This window comes from Schistocerca piceifrons, chromosome 2 (assembly GCF_021461385.2).
Source record: "Schistocerca piceifrons isolate TAMUIC-IGC-003096 chromosome 2, iqSchPice1.1, whole genome shotgun sequence".
Taxonomy (NCBI): Eukaryota; Metazoa; Arthropoda; class Insecta; order Orthoptera; family Acrididae; genus Schistocerca; species Schistocerca piceifrons.
In genome coordinates, this window is record NC_060139.1 from 805,720,834 (window position 1) to 805,742,134 (window position 21,301).

At 40.8% G+C, this 21,301-nt stretch overlaps 1 protein-coding gene across 1 annotated transcript in view; it reads left to right on the top strand.

Annotated features, from left to right (window-relative positions):
• LOC124774925 (inhibitor of Bruton tyrosine kinase) overlaps positions 1-21,301 on the top strand; it is a 134,065-nt gene that overhangs the window by 62,221 nt on the left and 50,543 nt on the right. The window contains exons 7-11 of the mRNA XM_047249606.1: positions 5,492-5,653; positions 5,774-6,041; positions 8,661-8,783; positions 16,302-16,519; positions 20,005-20,268. Coding sequence (XP_047105562.1) covers positions 5,492-5,653; positions 5,774-6,041; positions 8,661-8,783; positions 16,302-16,519; positions 20,005-20,268 — 1,035 coding nt within the window. The remainder of the gene's footprint in view (positions 1-5,491; positions 5,654-5,773; positions 6,042-8,660; positions 8,784-16,301; positions 16,520-20,004; positions 20,269-21,301) is intronic.

Consider the following 21,301-nt stretch of genomic DNA (forward strand, 5'->3'; position numbering starts at 1 on the left):
TGAATATGGATTGGGGCTAAGAAATGAAAGAGGAAGCCGCCTGGTAGAATTTTGCACAGAGCACATCTTAATCATAGCTAACACTTGGTTTAAGAATCATGATAGAAGGTTGTATACGTGGAAGAACCCTGGAGATACTAAAAGGTATCAGATAGATTATATAATGGTAAGACAGAGATTTAGGAACCAGGTTTTAAATTGTAAGACATTTCCAGGGGCAGATGCGGACTCTGATCACAATCTATTGGTTACGACCTGTAGATTAAAACTGAAGAAACTGCAAAAAGGTGAGAATTTAAGGAGATGGGACCTGGATAAACTAAAAGAACCAGAGGTTGTACAGAGTTTCAGGGAGAGCATAAGGGAACAATTGACAGGAATGGGGGAAAGAAATACAGTAGAAGAAGAATGGGTAGCTTTGAGGGATGAAGTAGTGAAGGCAGCAGAGGATCAAGTAGGTAAAAAGACGAGGGCTAGTAGAAATCCTTGGGTAACAGAAGAAATATTGAATTTAATTGATGAAAGGAGAAAATATAAAAATGCAGTAAATGAAGCAGGCAAAAAGGAATAAAAACGTCTCAAAAATGAGATCGACAGGAAGTGCAAAATGGCTAAGCAGGGATGGCTAGAGGACAAATGTAAGGATGTAGAGGCTTATCTCACTAGGGGTAAGATAGATACTGCCTACAGGAAAATTAGAGACCTTTGGAGATAAGAGAACCACTTGTGTAAACATCAAGAGCTCAGATGGAAACCCAGTTCTAAGCAAAGAAGGGAAAGCAGGAAGGTGGAAGGAGTATATAGAGGGTCTATACAAGGGCGATGTACTTGAGGACAATACTATGGAAATAGAAGAGGATGTAGATGAAGATGAAATGGGAGATACGATACTGCGTGAAGAGTTTGACAGAGTACTGAAAGACCTGAGTCAAAACAAGGCCCCCGGAGTAGACAACATTCCATTGGAACTACTGACGGCCTTGGGAGAGCCAGTCCTGATAAAACTCTACCGTCTGGTGAGCAAGATGTATGAGACAGGCGAAATACCCTCAGACTTCAAGAAGAATATAATAATTCCAATCCCAAGGAAACCATGTGTTGACAGATGTGAGAATTACCGAACAATCAGTTTAATAAGCCACAGCTGCAAAATACTAACACAAATTCTTTACAGACGAATGGAGAAACTAGTAGGAGCCGACCTCGGGGAAGATCAGTTTGGATTCCGTAGAAATACTGGAACACGTGAGGCAATACTGACCTTACGACGTATCTTAGAAGAAAGATTAAGGAAAGGCAAACCTACGTTTCTAGCATTTGTAGACTTAGAGAAAGCTTTTGACAATGTTGACTGGAATACTCTCTTTCAAATTCTAAAGGTGGCAGGGGTAAAATACAGGGAGCGAAAGGCTATTTACAATTTGTACAGAAACCAGATGGCAGTTATAAGAGTCGAGGGACATGAAAGGGAAGCAGTGGTTGGGAAGGGAGTGAGACAGAGTTGTAGCCTCTCCCCGATGTTATTCAATCTGTATACTGAGCAAGCAGTAAAGGAAACAAAAGAAAAATTTGGAGTAGGTATTAAAATCCATGGAGAAGAAATAAAAACTTTGAGGTTCGCAGATGACATTGTAATTCTATCAGAGACAGCAAAGGAGTTGGAAGAGCAGTTGAATGGAATGGACAGTGTCTTGAAAGGAGGATATAAGATGAACATCAACAAAAGCAAAACGAGGATAACGGAATGTGGTCGAATTAAGTCGGGTGATGCTGAGGGAATTAGATTAGGAAATGAGACACTTAAAGTAGGAAAGGAGTTTTGCTATTTGGGGAGCAAAATAACTGATGATGGTCGAAGTAGAGAGGATATAAAATGTAGACTGGCAATGGCAAGGAAAGCGTTTCTGAAGAAGAGAAATTTGTTAACATCGAGTATAGATTTAAGTGTCAGGAAGTCGTTTCTGAAAGTATTTGTACGGAGTGTAGCCATGCATGGAAGTGAAACATGGACGATAAATAGTTTGGACAATAAGGGAATAGAAGCCTTTGAAATGTGGTGCTACAAAAGAATGCTGAAGATTAGATGGGTAGATCACATAACTAATGAGGAGGTACTGAATAGGATTGGGGAGAAGAGGAGTTTGTGGCACAACTTGACCAGAAGAAGGGATCGGTTGGTAGGACATGTTCTGAGGCATCAAGGGATCACCAATTTAGTATTGGAGGGCAGCGTGGAGGGTAAAAATCGTAGGGGGAGACCAAGAGATGAATACACTAAGCAGATCCAGAAGGATGTAGGTTGCAGTAGGTACTGGGAGATGAAGAAGCTTGCACAGGATAGAGTAGCATGGAGAGCTGCATCAAACCAGTCTCAGGACTGAAGACCACAACAACAACAGTGAGGGGTACATGAAAGAACAACAAAAAACAAGATGTCTCATTATCACTGTTCCTAATTGAATAACTTGCAGGTCCCTGGTCTTGTTTCAATATGTCCTTTTTGCTCTGTCTACCAGAAGTTCCAGCTTGAGGAGTTGTAACCCATATTTTATTCCCATTAGAAAAACAAGAAGTCACACTCGGCTGAATTTGCACTGAATTGTTGTTCTTCATCTCCATGAATTGACTCTTTGTGATCATCTTCATGTAATTCTGGATTGTCAGCAACATCTACCTCATTATCATCATCATTTCTGGAAAATTCACGTTCACTAGATGGGTTTTCAAAATCAAGACTGTTCCAACAGTTCCCTTGTCTCCTTATCTGATAGTTCTCTTCTTCGTAACATTTTCAGTTTATAGAACAGACAACTGTTATGAAATAATACACCAAAATAAACATGTGCTTATCACAAGGAGGACTGTTGAACACTGAAATAGCAGCATGAGTCAACAGTGGCAAATGACGTAATAGATGCTGTGTTGATAGACATCTGGTTGTTGAAAAATTGCTTGTAACAGCATGGGCCATATGGGAGGGAACGTCCACCAACACTGTAACACAAAGTCATAACTAAATTTTTATCATATTTTTCAAAAATTATGACTAACTTGACAAATTATGAAAAGTCATAAAATTTCATTAAAATAAAATGTATAGTCACTAATAGAGAAGATACTAAACATCAAGAATGTGACTCTGTGGCCCTATGGTAGGTAAAGGTTTGAACTGAATACAGGCCAGTGGCCATGTGCTAATACAGGTGTGGTGATATTGAAAGATGGTGATCAAATCAATCGCCATACTTAGTTACTTTACTTGGCTTGGCTGAATAAGTAAATCAGTCCTTGGGAGCCAAAGTGTAACGTCACCCTAGCAGTCTCATATGTAGGCCTATTTGACTTGGGCAACAGTAATAGCAATCCACTTTGTTATCCGGCAGAATCTGTAAATGTATTAGTGATCTCTAGGGAAGCATTGGTTGGATTGGAATATGGTGTCAGCTGACTGAAAAGAATGACAAGAGCTCATGGCCACTCTGGCTAAAATCAGCTGGCTAGATGGCTTCTTGTAACCGGTCAGCTGGAGATACTATGGTTTCCTTACTGATAGTGCCCTCACCAGACATGCTTAATGACACTTGTAGTGGACTGGCAAGACAGCCAATCCACAGTGACGGGTAACCGAAGGGCACGCGCTTAAACTCACGCAGGCTGGCGTGAGGTCTGAAACAGGATACGTAATGAATGCTATAAAGAAAAGTACGTAGCTGCTGGAATACTTAACTTTAATCCACAATTGGTGAACATTGGTCTCAGTGTAGGTGTAGAACTTCTTACATTTCACAATTTTGAAATGTGTTTGGTAGTCTACAGTATTATTTGCAGCAGAATATCAGCAGTTTTAGTCTGTGTAATGAAAAGATGATATTTTCTAGTGTGAATCATGAACTCAGTGAGCCTAAAAAGAAAGTATTTACATCTGAAGGACAGCCAACAGCTCTGTCAATGTTCCAACCAGGCACTTTCTACGGTGCCTTACAATATCAAAAAGTTGAAAATTTTTTTTAAACATAAAGATAATCACATGAAAATGATACAATCTTGTTAGTATAACAAATATTCTGTCTCACTTTGAATCATGCCATAAAAATTAATTAAACATAGCTATGTAAGAGGCGTGTTTTTAAGTAAGGTCTGTTTTGTTGTAGACACTAGTAGTTTGCACACATACTGCAACGAGTGCGTGCATCGTGTACTGGCATGCCTCGGGAACAACTGCGCTCAGTTTCAGCTCTGTAGCTAACCTCTACGGTTCTGTTGTGTGCTTTCAAAATGTTTGAGACTATCATCTCGCCTTCCGCGTGAGAGGTTCACTCAGTGATACGGTTTTTGTCAGCAAGGAACCTGTCTGCTGTAGAAATTCATCAGCAGATTTGTGAAGTGTGCGGTGATACTGTTATGAGTGAAAGCAAAGTGTGTAAGTGGGTAAGAGAATTCAAAGATGGCCGTGACAATGTCCATGATGAGGACCACTCCGGTCACCCTTCTTTGATTACAGATGATTTGGTGTCTTCAGTTGAAGCGAGGATTCGTGAGAATAGGCACTTCACAATAACAGGTCTCTCAAACGAATTTCCTGACATGTCAGTGCTTTACAACATTAGGTGTTCAGAAACAATGTTTAGGAAACTGTGCTCCTGTTGGGTCCTGAAACTCCTAACAGAGGATCACACAAATCAAAGATTTGACTGTGCGATGAAGTTCTTGAGTCGTTACCAAGAAGAAGGTGACAGCTTCTTGAGTCAGATCATAACTTGAGACGAAACATGGGTTTCATATATCATGTCCGAATTGAAGCAACAGAGCATGGAATGGACACACACACACACACACACACACACACACACACACACACACACACACACACCTGTAAAGGTGAAGGCCAAACAGACTCTGCCCCAGTAGGCATGGTGTTTCGTTGGTCGACTTCATGCAGCGAGGAACCACTCAAACCCAGAGAAAGCTACACAGAGCGATTCAACACAAAAGATGCGGCGTGATGCAAGACCTCACACTGCAGGTCAGACCCGCAATTTATTGGGCAGTTTTGGCTGGGAAGTTTTAGGCCACACCCCCTACATTCCTGATCTTGCACCAAGGGATTACCATCTGTTCCTCCACCTCAAACACCACCTCAGTGGCAACCGTTACAATGATGACGATGACGACATGAAAACGGGAGTGAGCTCTTGGTTATCGGAGCAGGTGGCAAGTTTTTATAAAGAGGGTATTTTAAAATTGGTTAGGAAGTATGATATGTGTTTAAACAAACTTGGCAACTATGTCAAAAAATAGAGTGAAGTATGTACTTTCTTAAAATAAATTTACTTTTTTGAAATAACCTTTCAATGTGTACTTATGTTCAAACGGACCTTACTTAAAAAACACTCCTCGTATAACATATTCTGGTTCCAGCTGGACATTTTCAGTTTTGTAGATTGTAGCAGCTTTCATCACTGTTGAACAACGTTTTGCTTTATTCACTTAGGCAGCTGGGAATCGCAAAGTTGTCTGTGATAGGAGGACACTTGGATGCACATGTAGACAGCAATGTTCTCATGGACAAAGGTGGTGAAGAGTTGAAAGTAGCTGCACTCACTGATAGAGGAACTGTCTTAGTATGGCAAGAGTCGGCACCACAACTTTCCCGGTAAGTTTTGAAAGCTCTGCAAAATTTGAAATGAAGTATGAAATATGCTGTAATAGTGTGCTTACTGGCAAGAAATGGAAAGGACATTGGCAAATACTAATTTTGTGTATTGTTTTGCAGCTGTATTTTTGTGATAAACCGTCCACTAGAGGTTGCCGATTTTGTAGCTAATCGCAGTCAGTTGCTGTTTGTTACTAAAGATGGTGAAGCATTTGAGGGTGAAGTAAAGATGAGAAAAGGCAGAAAAAATGTACCTGACAATAACAAGCAAGTCAATGGCATACATGAAGAACCAAGAGAATTTGTGAAAATAAGAAGACTACCTCATGTGCATCGGGGAGTAAGCGTTGCTTCAGATGTAAAAGGGAGGAATTTTGCCATTATACAGGTAGGTTTGGCAGAGAGAGAAATATATCTAAGAGGGGGGGAGAGGTGTAAATAATTTAAGGAATAAAGGTACTTAGTCTCTGAATAGTAGGGGCTCTTGTTGTCAGCAAGCACTTAAAAAAAGACTGAGAATTTGGCCACTTGGCTCTGAAACAGGATCTCCCAGTCTTGTTTATAAGATTTTCGACAAGACGACGCCTGTACTATTCGACAAATTGTTGCTTTTACCGCTTGAGGTATAAACAGCATGTCATTGCATATATGTCTTTGATAAGAGCAAGGGCACTGTTTTCTGTTGTTCTGTCTTAAATATTATACTTTTGTGTGTTTTTTATGGTACTTATTCTACATTTTGTATTTTTAATATTATTTTTTCTGTAAGTTTTTTTTATAGTATTGTTAGTTTTGTGATAGAAAAGCTTGAAGGATTATTATAAGGAAATAAATGACTGAGCCATCAAATGGCACTAAAACCAAAAGCCCATCAGTCATGAGTGGAACCTGCCATCATCTAGTGACTGAACTCTTGTCCTTTGGAAAGTGTTGTTTGCTGTACTGACAAGAAGACCACATGGCAATTGGATTTTGTATTTCCTGTTTTTAATATTTATGGTATGTGAAACTTAGAACTCAAACATCAGTCACCCAAAGCTGTTCGATGCAGTCTCGGAAATGCTGGAGAAAATAGACATTGAAGTTTTCCAAGTGTTGTTAATTCTGCAAATCGAGTTTGGTTTTTGGTGGGCTGTGTGGCTCTGTGCTAGAGTGCTAGTCTGCCACGTTGAGGCATCCGGGTTTTCCCAGCCAAGGCAAATTTTTAGACAAAGGTGCATGTAGTACAAGCACTTAAGTGATGATTAATAAAAGATCACTAATTAATAGGTTGTATTTGCAATGAAAACTAGATTGTTGTGGGATATGTAATTAACAAAAAGAACATTCATTTGTCATAAAAAATGACACTGTCAATATTAGGAAAAGGATAGTGTGCTGCTAGTGATACAGTGGATATGTTGAGTCACAGACAGGCTCAACAAAAAGACTTCTAGACAAGTGAGCTAAGTAAAAAAACACACACACACACACACACACACACACACACACACACACACACACACCCGTGCGCGCGCGCGACCACTGTCTCTAGCCAGACAATGTGTGTGTGTGTGTGTGTGTGTGTGTGTGTCTTTACTGTAGAAGGAGGCCTTTTGGCTGAAAGCTCACTCCTTTATTAGGCTTTTGGTTGTGCCTTTCTGTGAATCAGTATTGCCACTTGGGCTAATATAACAATGAAAACAATCAATTATTGAAAAAATAATTAAATTGGCTAGATAAAAAATCTCTCACCAAGCGGCAGCAGAACACACAATAGAAGACTGTCATAATTTGCAAGCTTTCGGAGCCAGTGACACCTCCTTCAGGCAGAATGGTTGAAGGAGAAGGAAGAACGTTGAAGGGAAAGAAATGGAGAAGTCTAGAAAAAGGGTAGATTTCAGGAAAGTCACCCAGAACCAGGGATCGGTGGTTTTCTTCTCGTCCTGTTGAAAAAATTAACTTTGTATGTTTCACTTTTCTTGGAAATCTTTGTAGAACATGCACATTTATTTACAATTATGCGTTGGCAAGGAATGGAACCCAGGCCACTAGCAGAGTAATGAAGGCGCTACCACAGGGCCACACCACCTGTCAAAAAGCTGACCATACTTTAGGGCACTAAAGACGTTCAAAGTCATTTTTCTTTACATGCTTTGAGAGTCATATTGGAATGCTTTGGGTGATTGGTATTTAAGTTTTGAACTTCATGGACCATAATTATAAAACAACAAAAAATAAGATTGTCATGTGGTCTTAGGATGAGTTAAACATTCTGTCACACGGACTGCCAGGAGGTGTAGGTTTCCTTGCACTGAAGCATTTTAAAAGCTTTTCCTCTAAAATAAAACTGATTTTTAAAGAAAACTCTGAATGTTAGATTTAATAATTAATCCATTAACCACCCCTAAGAACATATTAGTGTGCTGCTCACAGCATACTATTTTGCTAAGCTTTTATACAAAATTTTATTTTGTTTTGGTACCAGGACAAAATTTATACAGGGTGTTTCACAAGTGATGGTCAATATTCAGGGATGTGGCAGGAATGATCATCCAAAACAAAGTCGAGTAAACTTGGGCTCTAAAGCGCATACCTTAAGAGCAATCCTTGATCTCAGATACTGTGGAAGAAATCTCTTTTACTGCAAGCTCTTTGCTTTCCATATTTTGGGAAGTGGTAGTATGGACCAAAACAAGAAAAAAGTCTAGTAAACATTTGTTCTAAAATGTATACCTTAAGAGCTATGAGCACTTTTTCATCTTCACTACTTTGAAACACAACTCTTCTAATAAATAAGTGCTCATAATTTTTAAGGCATGTATTTTACAGCACATTTTTACTAGACATTTTTTTCTTTTGTTTTGGTCCAGTTTCAAATGATCATTCTTGTCTTATCCCTGAATAATATTCACCACCGTGTGTGTGTGTGTGTGTGTGTGTGTGTGTGTGTGTGTGTGTTCCTTCCTTCCTTCCCCTACTCCCTTCCTTGCACTGAACATGATATTTGTCATTTCTGATTTTTCAGGTACACCCAAAAGCAGCTTTATTAGAATGTCCCCAAGTTACAACCAATGAAATGAAAGAGCAAATGCTCAATTTATTACAGACTGCCCATTCTGAAGATCTTATTCATGATGTCATATTTCAGGTCAGTACTAATGTATTACTCAGTGAGGTACAGTGTGGTAAGGTGTATGAGCAGTTTACCTTTCCAGAATTTAAATAATCCAAGAGATGGAAAAATTCCCCCCAAATTTTTATTGTGCTTTATATTCAATATCTGGAAGTTTTAGTTTTGAAACTGCAGTGTTACAAAAATTGTTTTCAAATAGATTGCAATATAACCTCAATTGACTGAACTGATGGAACATTCAGGTCAGAATGCTTGTACTTTCTTATTCTTATGTTGCACATTACTGGCAGTTCACACTGTAGTATTCAGATCTTTTCAGTGTCCTACCTTGATACCCAGAGAATAGCTGTCATTAATTTTCTGGATTTGGTCTCCATTTTGAAATACTTTTATGCCATTACACCTATTTAAATTTATATCTGTTATTGAGTTTGGTCTCTGGATTATTTAGCTACGTGGGATCTTTCCTTTGTAAGCATTTAAACTTCATGCAATTCCAGATTTTGCAAGTAAGTAAGTCTGACTGAAGACATAACATAGAACATTTGTTTCTGATGGTGATATTTTTGTGTTGCACATTTTATTATTATATTCAAGGCAATCTGTCCACCTATTAGCCAGAATATTTCTCAGACCACAATCTGTGTGTTCTGGCTGACTGATTTATCATGCATTGGTAATTGGTGAATACAGACCTCTTGGCTTGAAAAAATTACCAGTTTAGCTTTTATAATTGAATTGGCGAGCTGGAAAAGCGCTCATGACTCAAAGTAAATTTTTCACGACACCAAAAAACTGTTACTATGCAACGGGTCTAAGCAAGGTGTTGTGGAGTTGCTATGTTGCATTGGCCCCAGGGTGAAACAATATATACCATTACAACATACTGTAGCCATCGAGTGTGGTCAGTAATCCTGTTTGAATCTACTGCAGATGATTCTTTTTCAAACCTGACGCTGTTGATGAAGCAACTGTGCTATGAGCGTACAGGTTTATTCATACTGCACCCAGAATGTGACCCCAATCGAAATGGGTTTGCTTCATTTTTATCTTGTCTGTTCTTCAGTGGTGACTAGCAGATATTGTTGTAAAAGGATTTCTTCTTGTTATGCAAGAATGTAGAATTTTCTTTATGTCATTTAGTTGCTTGTTTTTTTTTATTGGAGTAGGTCCACCATACATTTATTTATCTGGACATGGCCTCTTCTCTACCTCAATAGCCATCTAATTATCACTTCTGTTGATGGGATATGACCCGTTGTTAAACCAAATGATACATACAGATGTAAAGGTTAGATATCACTGATAAACATAATGTGGAAAAAAACTGGACATGACCCCTCCAACTCACTGATTCAATTGTTTTCTTATTGTATGCCTGTTAGCAGATTTGACTGTTCTAACCTTCAAAGACCTTTTTGACTAGTTGGCTGTTCTAATTTAATTTAATTTGATAAGATACTTTAACAAGGACAGTAAAAAATGATGAATAATGAGTATTCGAGCAATGACATCACTGCCCTGTCTAATGTTTTTGATGACAAGAATGTGTGAAGTTGTATCGCAACCTTCCCACTTCTTTTACACAAGTCAACTTACTTGGTATTCACAGCTGATCTTCTTCTCTGGGTAGCAGACTAAATAAATCTCTAAAAACATTCTTCTCCGAAGAATGTTGCTAGTTAAAGGAACATATAAGACACTCTCTCTACTCATGAAATAAGTAGGTACTCGAAGAGCACTTTTAGTTCACTCTCAGTATATTTCAGCTTCCACAAAGAACAAAATTATCATTTCTCACATAAATATTCAACTTCTTGTAAGTCTCCTATGTCGTCTCACATTAGACACAATTAAGATACTTTTACAACAGAGTTGGTTTAACAGCCACAGAAATCATAAACATGTTTTGCCTCTACCAAGTCTGTGCTAAAGAGTTACTTAAGTCTTTCTCAACTCAACTGTTCTTTTATCACTAACAGTAGCCACCATTACAAAACAGCACAGAATAACACACAGTTTCCTTGATTCTTCTGTGTGCTTTCACTACGCCTTCCATGGACTGACCAACCAACCAACCAGTACTTGTTGGTGCCGTTCGACTGCCGTGTCTGAAGTCTTCTCACGACAAACTTCAGACCTGCACACACACAGACAGGTGGCATGCAGTAGATAGTGTTCCGTTTGCCCACTCACATCTAAAATATTGTGTATTAGAGATGTTGGAAGGCAGAGTGGTTCTAGAATTTACGCAGAAATTCTAGAATCGCTCCACCTGGCCTGCACTAACACTGTGCAAATGTGCTATTTATTCTTTGTTTTTTACTGTCCCTGTTAATACATATCAGTAAAACAAATATTAGGTTAGAATAATTTGATAACACTATCAAAGAGGCCCACAGATTCTGCTTTAAAAATCATTTGATTTTTAAAAGGAAACAAACCAATGCTTTCCATCAACATGGGGCATCACTTGAAAAATGGGATGAGAAGTATTTGCTTCAGCTGACTTCAGCTACATGTTGCAAAAACAAAATTACAAACATCTGCCACAAAACCACACAAAATGTACCTGAAGACTCTCACGACAGACACCCCCCTGTATGGTGGTTTACATTAAACCTACCAATAACCAGAGTGTTAGCAAACAATCACACTTACTCATTTACAACATTATTGCTGGAGGCAAATCTACTTTGGGTGTTGTTGAAACCTTTAAGAAGTATATCAGTAACACCATATTTACATTTACATTTTGCAGCCATCCTACCTCTCTCTTGCACAATCAAAATGGCTCAAGCTTTGATTAATGTGAACTGTATTCAACTGTAAACCCCCCCCCCCTCCCCTGCCCCGCCCCCCTCCTTTTCCCTCCCTGACTTCTAGCTAGCAGAGAAGGCTTATAATATGAATGATAATCTTATGATATCATACAGTAGTGCTCTCATTTCCTACCTACTGTGCCTATCATTGCCATGTTGCCCCTACTCACGTTACCATTTTGTGTGTAAATCACCCCCACACTGTTTTTTTCCTCTCACAGCTGCCATTTAGACAATTCACTTCACTATCAAAACATTCGACATGAAGGGGTATTCACTATATGAGAACTAAAGGGACACTCAACAAGAATTGGAACACATTCCCCCTCCCTGGGCAATTTCAGTTGAAAATGTGTGGAATTTGTTGTAGAATCTTGTGGAATATTCTCGCTTCTGCACCTCCAGTATTGTGAAGTTCCAATAGGTGGAAGAGCTGTAGCCTTCAAAATTTTGTCTACAATGAAGGTGCAGTCCAAAACCAAACAATCGAAAATCCAGGATGGAACATAACCATGTAATGAAAAGGATATTTACTACTCACCATATAGTGGAGATACTAAGTCACAGAAAGGCACAACTAAAAGAATGTGAGAAACAGCTTTCTGCCAGCAAGGCTGTTGTCACAAATAGACAGTGAACACACACACACACACACACACACACACACACACACACACACACACACACACACACACACACACACGACTGCAGTCTCTGGCAGCTGTAGCCAGACTGCGGGCAGCAGTGCATTATGGGAGAGGGAACTGGGTGGGGGGTGAGGAGGAGGTTGGGGCAAGGTGAGGGAAGGATAGCAGGATAGGGGTGGGGGACAGTAAAGTGCTGCTGGGAGTGTACAGTGACGAGGTGTAGAAAGGGTAGGACAGCTGGGTGTAGTTGGGAGGTTAGACAGTGGACAGGAGAGATAGGGAGGTTAGTGGAAAAGGAGGGAAGTAAAAACCAAGATCCAACTCCAAATCCAGCCCCTGTTAACTTTCCAGAATTTCATCATCTTGAGCCTTGCCTCACCATCATTCACGAAATCCCTCAACATGCAAGCTAACCTTACTTCTGCAGAAAGATCTGAAATCTGCCACCTGAAAAATGATCCCAACCTTATAACGCTACCTGCTGACAGAGCTCCACCACTGTTGTTTTCAATGCAAGGATTGCCTTGCAGAGGGACTCTGCCAGCTGTCAGATTCATCCACCTACAAATTCTGCCACAGTGACCCCATTCCAGAAATCCAGTTGGATCTCAAATCTCTCCTCAAACCCTTAGGCCCATCCCAGAACCTCTCCCCGGAGTCCATCTCTCTCCCCACCCCTATCACTCCTCGCACTCCTACCTTCTACATGCTTCCATAAGTCCCAAACCCTATCACCCAGGACGCCACATTGTGGGCAGTTACTGTGTCCCCACTGGGACAATCTGTGCTCTCGTAGACCAACATCTTCAGCCTGTTACCTGCAACCTACCCTCCTATACAAAAGATATCTACCATTTCCTCCACTGACTCTCCACAGTTCCTGTCGCTTTACCACTTGGTACCCTGCTCGTTACATGATTACAATTGATGCCACCTCCCTTTACACTAACATGCATTATGCCCGTGGCCTCACCGCTATTGAACACTAGTTTTCCAACACCTGACAGATTCCAAACCACCTCCTCCCCAGTTGCCAAGACCAACTATATCCTCATTCACAATTTCTTCTCCTTTGAAGGCATTACCTACAAACAAATCTGGGGTATGGCTATGGGCACCTGCATGGCACCATCCTATGCAAACCTGTTCATGGGGCATCTTGAGGAATCTTTCCTAAACACTCAGAATCCCAAACCCCTCACCTGGTTCAGATTCACTGAGACATCTTTGTGATCTGGCTTGAGGGTGAGGACACCCTATCCATATTCCTCCAGAACCTCAACACCTTCTTCCCCATTAACATCACCTGGTCCTACTCAACCCATCAAGCCATCTTCCTCGATGCTGACCTCCACCTCAAAGATGGCTATATCAGTACCTCTGTCCATATCAAATCTACCAACCACCAGCAATATTTCCACTTTGACAGCTGCTGCCCATTCCATACCAAGAAGTTCCATCCATACAGCCTAGCCACCTGTGGCTGTCGCATCTGTAGTGGTGAGTGGTCCCTCTCGAAATATCTTCAGGGTCTCACTGAGGCCTTTGCAGACTGTAATTATCCTCCCAACCTTGTACAAAAACAGATCTCCCGCATCTTATATTTCGTCACCCAACACCTCTCAAACTCCCACCGTCCAGCCACAGAGGAGCATTCCCCCGTAACTCAGTACCACCCAGGACTGGGGCAACTGAAATACATTCTCCACCAGGGTTTTGACTACATCTTGTCGTGCCCTGAAATGAGAAATGTTGTATCCACTATCCTTCCTACCATTTCCACAGTGGTATTCCGCTGCCCACCGAACCTACACAATATCCTCATCCACCCCTACACAACCCCTGCCCCCAACATCTTGCCCCATTTCTCACATCCCAGTGATAGACCTAGATGCAAGACCTGTCCCATAGAGAAAACAGTGTCAATTTTTTAGTGTGAAGAAAGCATTAAAAGCTATGGCACCATTTGTCAATGGTCACTTACTAAGAGAATTCATTTTCTTAATTTGAATGACAAATAAATACAGAAATTGATTCATAAATGGTAATCATCCAGATTCAACTGTAAGTAAGTCAAACCGATAACAAGCAGTCATATTGATTGCAACGTGTAACTGTAAGTATTTTAATATAATGGAAGGAAACATTCCACGTGGGACGTTGACCTCCACCTGTCCAATGGCCAACTTCACACGTCCGTCCACATCAAACCCACCAACAAGCAACAGTACCTCCATTATGACAGCTGCCACCCATTCCACATCAAACGGTCCCTTCCCTACAGCCAGGTCTTCGTGGCAAACGAATCTGCTCCAGTCCGGAATCCCTGAATCATTACACCAACAACCTGAAAACAGCTTTCGCATCCCGCAACTACCCTCCCGACCTGGTACAGAAGCAAATAACCAGAGCCACTTCCTCGTCCCCTCAAACCCAGAATCCCCCACAGAAGAACCACAAAAGTGCCCCACTTGTGACAGGATACTTTCCGGGACTGGACCAGACTCTGAATGTGGCTCTCCAGCAGGGATACGATTTCCTCAAATCCTGCCCTGAAATGAGATTCATCCTTCATGAAATCCTCCCCACTCCGCCAAGAGTGTCTTTCCGCCGTCCACCTAACCTTCGTAACCTGTTAGTTCATCCCTATGAAATCCCCAAACCACCTTCCCTACCCTCTGGCTCCTATCCTTGTAACCGCCCCCGATGCAAAACCTGTCCCATGCACCCTCCCACCACCACCTACTCCAGTCCTGTAACCCGGAAGGTGTACACGATCAGAGGCAGAGCCACGTGTGAAAGCACCCACGTGATTTACCAACTGACCTGCCTACACTGTGATGCATTCTATGTGGGAATGACCAGCAACAAACTGTCCATTCGCATGAATGGACACAGGCAGACAGTGTTTGTTGGTAATGAGGATCACCCTGTGGCTAAACATGCCTTGGTGCACAGCCAGCACATCTTGGCTCAGTGTTACACCGTCCGGGTTATCTGGATACTTCCCACCAACACCAACCTATCCGAACTCCGGAGATGGGAACTTGCCCTTCAGTATATCCTCTCTTCTCGTCATCCGCCAGGCCTCAATCTCCGCTAATTTCAAGTTGCCGCCACTCATATCTCACCTGTCTTTCAACAACTTCTTTGCCTCTACACTTCTGCCTCGACTGACATCTCTGCCCAAACTCTTTGTCTTTAAATATGTCTGCTTGTGTCTGTATGTGTGGATGGATATGTGCGTGTGTGCGAGTGTATACCTGTCCTTTTTTTCCCCCTAAGGTAAGTCTTTCCGCTCCCGGGATTGGAATGACTCCTTACCCTCTCCCTTAAAACCCACTTCCTTTCGTCTTCCCCTCTCCTTCCCTCTTTCCTGAGAGGCAACAGTTTGTTGCGAAAGCTTGAATTTTGTGTGTATGTTTGTATTTGTTTGTGTGTCTATCGACCTGCCAGCGCTTTTGTTCGGTAAGTCACCTCATCTTTGTAAGTATTTTAATATTTATTACCAAAGTTGTGTGTGAGAATTGATTCTAATAGCTTTTGCTTTACAGAATATATTCTAAAATGATTTTTTGTTGTTGTTAAAAACAACATTTTTTTCCTCTGTGGTGCATCTTGTGGGACTGTTTGGTTTCAAAACAGAAATATTTTGGCTTTTTCTCATTACTGGAACTGATGACGAAATTTTTTGTGGATAATTCTCTTATTAATAGAATTGAAAATAAGTGGTAATGAAAATTTGTAGATCTTATTGCGCCTGATAAGTTTAAGTAATGTTGAGTGACTAAAAAGTTAAACATGTGTTGTAGTTCCACTGATTTCCTTTTCTATCTTAGTGGCTAATGGTGTTACAATTTTTAGTTATTTTAATTGAGGCTCCTATAGTTCACTGTTGAAATCTTGATACTGGTGGGGATTACATGTGTTAGGGTTTCTGTGGAAAAGTTGCTTTCATTATTTGTTGGGTGTTTATTTATTATTATTGTTTTGTTTTCAAATAGCAGCACAAACATTAAAATGTAAACTTTTGTTCCACTTACATGTGTTGTGGTTGTTTACAGGTGGGTGCTCGGGAGTTTCCAGCACATCAGTACATAGTGGCTCTGTCCAGTGATACATTGCTGCACATGATAAAACAAGAAAAGTCAAATGATGATAATGAAAATAATGTGCCTCGTGTGAAGATTAAGAACATTCGTCCTGAAATATTTGAACAAATATTGCAGTTCTTGTATACTTCAGATTGTGATCTCCTGAAGCCAGGTCCTTGCAGTGTAGAGTAAGTTACTCTATTGGCTCACCATGATCACTCTTCATTGTTTTATTAAAAATTTAAGTTTTATATGTAGCTTATCAAGTAATTTCTTCTTTGCATAATAAGTATGTAACATATCAAACGTGGTAGCATGTAGGCTACTAAGCAGAACGATAATACCTTCTAGTCATAGGATAAACGAGGAGTGTGTGGATTTAGTCTTACTGTGTAATAATGTAGTCACATTTTGTGGAAAAAAGAGCATGGACACTTAAAGATAACCAAATTATAAAATTGAAGAGAAATGTGGTGTCTCACATATGGAAAGGGCGCATTCATATGTGCAGCTACCAGGGAAGAGTATTTTCAAGTGATGCTGTTGTATGGTCATACATTACATTTATTAACTCCTGAAGTTTGTCTTTGCAAGGACAAGGTTTATCATTTTAAAATATTGGCAGTTTGAGGTTAACAGGCTTATTCCCATGCAGTTCCACTCACAACACTTTGTTTCACAGTAATGCTAGTTGTAAGAGCACTTACTGTAACCATCATCTACTACACACCCTAAGCTTTTGCTAATTTTACAGCACTTTTCCTCCATCACCCTGATCTCAACTGTGTTTATTATTGAAAAAAGTGTCTGGTTGCTCTTGGAACTTCATGGAAAGCAAGGTCTGCTTCATTCTTGTCCTCTTGCTCCTCCCCCCTCCCCCTTTCCCCCCTCCCCCCCTTTCCCCCTTTCCCCCTCCCCCTCCCCCCTTTCCCCTCTCCCTCCTTCCCCCCTGCCCCCTTCCCCCCTGCCCCCCTTCCCCCCTGCCCCCCTTCCCCCCTGCCCCCCTTCCCCCCTTCCCCCCTGCCCCCCTTCCCCCCTGCCCCCCTTCCCCCCTTCCCCCCTTCCCCCCTGCCCCCCTTCCCCCCTGCCCCCCTTCCCCCCTGCCCCCCTTCCCCCCTGCCCCCCTTCCCCCCTGCCCCCCTTCCCCCCCTGCCCCCCTTCCCCCCTGCCCCCCTTCCCCCCTGCCCCCCTTCCCCCCTGCCCCCTTTCCCCCCTGCCCCCTTTCCCCCCCCTGCCCCCTTTCCCCCCCTGCCCCCTTTCCCCCCCTGCCCCCTTTCCCCCCCTGCCCCCTTTCCCCCCTGCCCCCTTTCCCCCCCTGCCCCCTTTCCCCCCCTGCCCCCTTTCCCCCCCTGCCCCCTTTCCCCCCCTGCCCCCTTTCCCCCCCTGCCCCCTTTCCCCCCCTGCCCCCTTTCCCCCCCTGCCCCCTTTCCCCCCCTGCCCCCTTTCCCCCCCTGCCCCCTTTCCCCCCCTGCCCCCTTTCCCCCCTGCCCCCTTTCCCCCCCTGCCCCCTTTCCCCCCCTATGCCCTTTTGGTGGAACAGGGAAACTTTTTGGGCCAGTGCACATTTCACAAGACCTAATGCTTCCCATTGATTTAGCCTTCTTGATCTGAGATCGGCATTTATAGTGTCCAGCCACTGTATTTTAGTCTTTCCATGGTGTCTTTGACCTTTGACAATGAGATGGACTGGGCTTATGACTGAGCTGGGTGGTGCCCATATGCTGTGTCTGTACCAAGGAAGTCTCCATTCTTGCATCTTCTCATTGATTGGAGCTGCTCCAGCAACTTGTTGAATCATACTATACTTGGTGTTGTAGAAGTGTAAATGGAGGTCAGACCTTTGCAGATGATCAAACCATGCATGGACCAAACCAATTGAGGTGGTGCAGTGGTTAGCACACTGGACTCATATTTGGCAGGACGACGGTTTAATCCCTGGTCTGGCCATCCTGATTTAGGTTTTCCGTTATTTCCCTAAATCGTTCCAGGCAAATGCCAGGATGGTTCTTCTTAAAGGGCATGGCCGCAATCCAATCCATGTTTGGACTTGAGTTTCAGGATAGTATGATTGTCTACAAAGATTTGGGTTCCATTTAAACACCCATAAGATGAATACCTCAAAATTCTCATTCTCACATTCACAAAAATTGAAACGTAATTTTAGTCTTTAGTTAGCATGTTAGTAAAAGTGCCAAAATGATCGCATACACACTTCGTTCTCATTTTATCATTTCTGATCATGTTATGAAGGAACTTTAAGGTATGAATAACAAAGAAAAGCATACATTAACATGTAGAAATAGTGGCCAAAACTAATGCTGTAGATTGTATTAGCAGTTAACTGCTGCATTCTATATCTGCCACACACAAGTCGTAAATTCACTCAGTAAAATTAGCAGGAAAGCTGCCACTGGGAAAAATATTGCAGCTTCTTTAGTTATCATTTACACCAGCTGATTGTTTAGACGCATGATATTTATACGCAGTTGTCCAATTTTCTCATAATATGGAGTTTGTTCTCTTTAGTCTTCAATGTCCATACAAGTACGGTTGTGATACAGTTACGCTTACTGCTGCATATCTGCCACAGATAACCCCCCTCTGCTTTCCAGCTGCTAAACAAATCTAACCCCTGAGCTTTTTGTGATTCCTTTCCCTCGTTTCACAATCACTGCTTTAACTTTATCAAATGCTAGCTTGGCATTTGTGTAACTTTCCATCTTTCTTTATCCTAACAGAACGGTCTGAAGTTGTGCACAGTTACCAGTTGTATGAGATCAGCTGATCTCTGTAATATGTGGTTTGGAAATTAACTACATCAATGAAATTTGCTTGACCATAAGCACCAACATATTTTTAAGATTCACTACACTTGCACCAAAGACAGATTTACATAAATAATTTAAGGGAGTTTATGTTAAGTTGTCTTTTGACAGTATTTTTATGAAAAAACATGTATTTAAAAATAGTGAGTTGATATGTCTCTTCATGCTGTGGGTAAGTATTAGATAACAAATCTAAGTGTTAAGTTTTGAGTGCAAGTTGGTTTTAAAATTTTATTTGGCACTTAACATTTATTTCACCTCTGACAATGCCTTGTGAATGTGAAAAGTGCTAAAACTCATCAAAGCATCATATTCGGTTTTAAATTATAGAGGCACTATAACGAAGTTACCTTACTCATGGTTACGCGTCCCAGGACATGCTGTTTTTCAGCATTTTTATCACTTGCCTTCCAAAAACAAGTGTAAAATGAATTCTAGCAGAAATACAAGCAAAAGTTATTATCAATCCCAAAATTTATAACAATAGAAGGAGTGCTGACCGAAAATACGAGACAGGAAAACAATATTGACAGACCATCCATTCCAAAACCTCAAAACTCAACCATTGCTTTTCTATTTGTCTGGCAATCTAACCCAGTGTGCTCTCATGTTACTCTCAGCTGTAATCAACATACTACAAATAATTTACCCAGGGACATAATTCTCCTTACTTTCTTCTTCTTCTTCGCGGATGGATCACTTACGACCACACGTAATCAACATTTGTTGGCCTTTCTTTTCGCCCAGTATTCCTTCATAAACAACGAAAGGGCTAGCTTACTTTAATGTATGTTCCCTTAGCTTTTTTTAATTTTTAGCATTATGTTTATTTCTTTGATATGTTTCAGGATAACAATTCAAGAATCAAAAGAAAACAGCTGCCAGGTATCTCAAAGACATCATGATGTATTCAAAGAGCTTGATGTAAATGATATGGAAAATACTTCAGCATTCAGTGTGTATACTGAAAATAAACAAAAGAAGAAAATTAAAGCTACAAAGGAAGAAATTCAAATAGACTCAGAAAAGAGACAGAATCCTGTTCGTCTAGGCCAGGAAGCATCTAAGAAGCTAGGAATTTTACTGCTTTACCAGAAGTTACAAGAAGTACGGTAAGCAGTCTTTTAAGTGAAAGCAATTACTTTGTACTTGTCTCAGCTGCATAAAATGCAGGGGCATTGAGATACAATTTAATAGATGAAAAGGAGCAGTTTTTGAAATACTGCCATTTAGTGTGCCAACATGTCTGGGACTTTATTGCAACAATGGCACATCATGCAGTTGCTTGTGGGGGAATTTTTAAAATAGGTTTCCACTGGCAATGAAGTATATTAGAAAAGTGTGATTAAGTCTTAAAGTTAGAGTAGAGGTTTTGGCTTCTGAGAAACTTTGTCTTTTGGTAGAGAGATTTTCATAGAATAGGGAAGTTCCAGGTATAATAAAGTTTCTGTGTGCTTACATTTTAAATTAATTCCTTGAAAATGAAATTTCATAGGTTAATGGCTTTTCATTTGCCATCTGTGAGATGTGTGGCCCTACACAAATTCAGGTGTCCATCTCAGAATTGTTGAAAATTAATATCAGAGGTCTTATTAACTTTGACCAGCTAAAGATGAATTTCTGTTGGCAATAAATCATTGCAACATTCAATATTCCATTTTATCAGTTTAATAAAATATACACAATATTACTGCTATAAAAAGTCATATAAGTAAAAAATTTGTCCAGGTTAATTTAATATTTGAATGTGCTAAGTCACAAAAAGTGGTGAATTAACAAAAAGGTACAAGAGTTTTCATTTGTTTAAATGACGTTTCTGAGCTTGGCTGGGAAATTTCCACCACGTCTTTGTACGTGTTAGTAATTTAGGAAGTCTACTAATACAATATTTCATAATACTGTTACAATTTTGAAAGTATTGTTAAATCTAAATGTAATGTTTATGTGCCAGTCATTTTCCTGGACCAGTTGTGTGCATTTTATGAAGTGATTGAAACAGCCATTTATCATATGAGAACCATTGATGCAGCCTTTTAACATTGAAAGTTTTTTATGCTCTTGTACATAATATTTTATTTTCTGGGACCAGTTGTTGGAAAATTGACAGATTCTCAGAATATTTTAATACTCAGAATATTTTAATAC